The sequence below is a fragment of the Silene latifolia genome, chromosome 10 (genome assembly GCF_048544455.1).
Source record: "Silene latifolia isolate original U9 population chromosome 10, ASM4854445v1, whole genome shotgun sequence".
In the NCBI taxonomy this organism is placed as follows: Eukaryota; Viridiplantae; Streptophyta; class Magnoliopsida; order Caryophyllales; family Caryophyllaceae; genus Silene; species Silene latifolia.
Genome location: NC_133535.1, coordinates 73,161,214 through 73,165,685, shown reverse-complemented (window position 1 = coordinate 73,165,685; position 4,472 = coordinate 73,161,214). Strand labels below are relative to the sequence as shown.

The 4,472-nt window shown below is 40.1% G+C and overlaps 1 protein-coding gene across 1 annotated transcript; it reads left to right on the top strand.

Annotated features, from left to right (window-relative positions):
- Positions 1 to 2,887: 2,887 nt before the first annotated feature.
- Positions 2,888 to 3,661, top strand: LOC141607766 (uncharacterized). The gene has a single exon (XM_074427116.1). The coding sequence runs from the start codon at positions 2,888 to 2,890 to the stop codon at positions 3,659 to 3,661; it is 774 nt and encodes a 257-aa protein (XP_074283217.1).
- The last annotated feature ends 811 nt before the right edge of the window (positions 3,662 to 4,472 follow it).

Sequence of the window (4,472 nt, the reverse complement as noted above, 5' to 3'; positions counted from 1 at the left end):
TCTTTTTGACCATTTTCAAAGTCACCCCATATGTAGTGAGGGTGCCTTATATTTGAAGCTTTAGGGGTCTATTTTTGCTCCTCTTTTCATTTGATGCATTTTGCAAACTTTCTTTCACTTTTCATTTCATTGAACTCAAATCAATTTCTTTTTGTGCCCATTCCCTTTGATGATAAAAATATGGTAGAACATGGATGAAGGATGCATGGTTTTAAGAGTCACCTTGGAATAAACGGTAGCCAAGGAGTTATCACACCACAGGGTACTCTTGACTAGGCCTTAATCCATGGGTCAAAGGATACTAGCATGGCACATCCTAGGGTGTTTTACAAGTATTCTAACAAACAAAGTTTTAAGAAGAAAAAGAATCTACTAGGGCCTATATACACTTGTCAAACTTCCCAAGTAGATGGTTCCGCAAAATTTTCTAACATGCAACTACATGCCATGATGAAACTATCATATATACATCCTAATGCATATGATTCTACCAACTAATATGCCAAATAATCTAAATGCAAGTCCTAAATTCACATTGTTTATACCGCATCAATCAAAATAAAGCCACATAGTCATTAACATAAAGAGGAAAAAGGAGATTGGAAAGATCATACCATGCGGTCTTCAGTATCCTCATGTCTCGGATGTGGCGTAGTCGATCAATGTGAACAAGGATAGACAAACAAAATATATACAAACAATATATACAAGTCTACACTACAAAGGAAATGAACTTGTTTTTGGATTTTAAATTTTTTCAAATTTTTTGATTTTTCGAAATTTTTTTGATTTTTTTTGGGTTTTTTTGAATAAAATTTATGTTAGAATTTCCCATCTCCACACTAATATGGGCATTGTCCTCAATGGCCAATATGATAGGAAATTATGCAAGTATGATGCATGAATTCTATACTAAATGCAAGCTACACTAATCTACACTACATGATGCATGAGTTTTTGTTTATAACGGAGAGCGTAATTTAGATTACCTCCCGTTACGTATGCATGTACTTCCCTAAACCGAGATAGACATTATTTCTAATGTCTTAAATTATGGGGTAGTTCATGCACACAAGATGCAATGCATGAAACTATATATTGTCATTTTGGATTTTCCATGTGGGAACAATAAAAGAACACCTCAATGGGGCCGAGGTGTTAGTCCTCATGTTGCTAGGACTCTCCAACTATGATCAAGATAAGAATAAAGAAAACAAAGAAAGAAGTAGACAAACCTCAAGAGGGCAGGAGCCTCCAAAGTTTGCTAGTCCTCCACCATATCATCATTGTCATCATTTTACTCCATAGAAGCGGACTCATCTCCACTCTCATCTTCACTTCCATTTCCTTGCTCACTTCCTTCATTATCTTCATTAGCCCCTTCTTCTTCTTCATCTACCTCTTCATCAACACCCTCATTAGCAACAACCTCATCATCGACATTCTCATCTTCACCCGGTCATTCACCCCTAGATGTGCTTGGAAAGAAGACTTTCCTATCCGCCCAACTAGGGAAAGGACATGAAGGATCAAGTAGTCCTTGCCTAGCTAAATGAAGGAGGGGTGGATATTGGGCCAAGTATGAATCTACTCGATCATTGTAAGCTTGCTTATGCATCTCTTGCATAAGTAGAGTCATGTAGTCATTGCCCACTTCAACATCTTTGGGTTTGAACTCTTGATATTTGAATGGATAGGGTGGTGTGACAATGGAGGAGGAGGGCTCTTCAATCTCGCCCCTTTGTTGACGGATGATGTACTCGGCGCCCTTGGAGAGTGGAAGAAGGTAGTTTGTTCGATGAGCACTTAATCGGCATATCTTGGAAGGCAAAGTGAAAGATCTAGCATCATTGGTTAGCCACCCATAGTTGGTGTCAAGAGAGTTATGCTTGACCCATTTGTACTTGTAAATCATGGCATCCATGTCAATGAGATGACCCCCTTTGATCGCACATAGGTGTTATCCTTGTTGAAATTTGCGTCAAAGTGCTTGGCCAAGAGAGTAACTAGACCTCCATTTACAATATGACCGGTGCCTTCCATGCCACAATCAACATTAAGCCATCTTTCCATCAAAAGCCTTAGAGCATTGTAAGGCTTTTTGAATTCCCTTCCAACATCTAAGGCCGACTCAAGTAGAACACAATAGAGCTTTGTAAAGTGATTAGTGCCTTTTCTCGCAATTATAGTTTTCCCGATGACCTTGTGCCACATTCTAATGCCCGGATGGTGGACTAATAGAGCGCGACACGTATGAAAGATCACAAATTTCTTCCCGAAAATCGCCTCCCAAAGAGGAGCGGGGTCATACTTTTCGGGCATCTTATGATAATATGGTGTATCACTAAGGCCTAATGCTTTACTCATAACATCAAAGGTGATGCGCCTATTCACATTGGCAAGGCGAAACTCGATGTATTCTCTAGTCTCTACCTTAGTAACTTAAGAATTCCAAGGTAACTTCAATGAACTTAAGAATTCATATCAGGGAACTCATCCAACCACTCTTGGTTGATCAGGAATCTATCAAGCTTGCAATATTTCCTATGGTCAGGGTCTTGTTTATTTGTCCAAGTGAAAAAAGCACCTGTAGCATGGATGTCAGTCATCCCACAGTCACCAATGCAGTCAATAAAAGCTTCCATATCCTCCTGTTTTGTTGCAGCCCCTAGTCTCTCTTCTGGTGAGATAACTTTGGTGTATGCTTTTAATGAGGGTTCTGAGAGACTGACTCTGTGGGAAAATCTTAGATCCTTTGATAGGCCTGGAACTCCCTGGGCGATTGCAGGTGATTTTAACACAGTTATCTCACCAGAAGAGAGACTAGGGGCTGCAACAAAACAGGAGGATATGGAAGCTTTTATTGACTGCATTGGTGATTTGTGGGATGATCGACATCCATGCTACAGGTGCTTTTTTCACTTGGACAAATAAACAAGACCCTGACCATAGGAAATATTGCAAGCTTGATAGATTCCTGATCAACCAAGAGTGGTTGGATGAGTTCCCTGATATGAATGCACATTTCCACCCTGAAGGAATTATGGATCATACCCCGTGCATTGTTAGGAATACTAGATTGGATAGTAGAAGGAATGTGAGCTTTAAGTACATGAATATGTGGAGCAAAGCCCCTGAATTCCTTGAGACTGTCAAGCATGTTTGGAACCAGCAAATCATAGGCACAACAATGTTCAGGATGGTGAAGAAATTAAAAGCTCTAAAAGGAGATCTAAAGAATCTGAACAGAAGTTGTTTTTCTGATGTTGAATCCAGAGCAAGCCAAGCCAATCTCTACCTGGAAACTATTCAACTGCAACTTGCGAATGATCATGATAGGCCTGACCTTATTAATCTTGAACTGCAGGCTCTGAAAGAAGTGAATTATTGGAATAAAGCTAGAGATAGCTTTCTGCAGCAGAAAGCTAAGACTCAATGGCTCAAAGATGGAGATAGCAACACTGCTTATTTCCACTCTGCCATTAAGTCTAGATGTCTGAGGAACAAAATAGTTCAAATTGAGGATCGGAAAGGCAACCCGTGTACGATACAACCAGTATCCAGAGAGCTTTCTGAATTATTACCAGGATCTTCTGGGGAGCCAAAAGAGAACAGAATTTGTGAGGGGAGGGGTCCTGCAAACAGGTCAGACTTGCACTGAGAGCCACAGAACAAACCTTCTAGCTCCTGTAACTAAAGAAGAAATTAAAGAGGTTGTCTTTGCCATCCCTATTGATAAAGCCCCAGGTCCGGATGGTTTTACTAGTGGATTCTTTAGAGATTCCTGGGACATCGTTGGGGGTGAATTTTGTAAAGCCATCATGGAGTTCTTCTCTTCTGGAAGAATGCTTACTCAGATCAATGCTACTAATATTACCCTCATTCCAAAGTGTGATAGACCTACAAATGTGAGCCATTTCAGACCAATTGCTTGCTGCAATTTGGTGTATAAGGTGATCTCTAAATTGCTTTGCAACAGACTGGCCCTAGTTTTACCTGATCTTATCCATGAGAATCAAGGAGCTTTTGTTAAAGGCAGGTCTATCATTGAGAATGTTCTTATTTGCCAAGATATTATCCACCTATATGCAAGGAAAGCAGTGACCCCTAGATGCTTGTTCAAGATTGACTTACAGAAAGCATATGATACAATAGAGTGGGACTTTGTAGAAAATATGCTCCATGGGCTCAATTTCCCTAGCCACTTTATTCAGCTGGTGATGCAATGTGTAAGAACTACCACATTCACTCTTTCTTTAAATGGGAGCAACTTTGGCTATTTCAAAGGACAACGGGGTTTGAGACAGGGAGATCCAATCTCCCCTCTTCTCTTCACTATCTGTATGGAGTACCTTACCAGGCTAATCAAATTTGCCACTGACAGATGGCCATTCCAGTATCACCCACTTTGCAAGAATTTGAAGCTTACCCATCTTATGTTTGCAGACGATCTATTGATGTTTTGTAAAGGA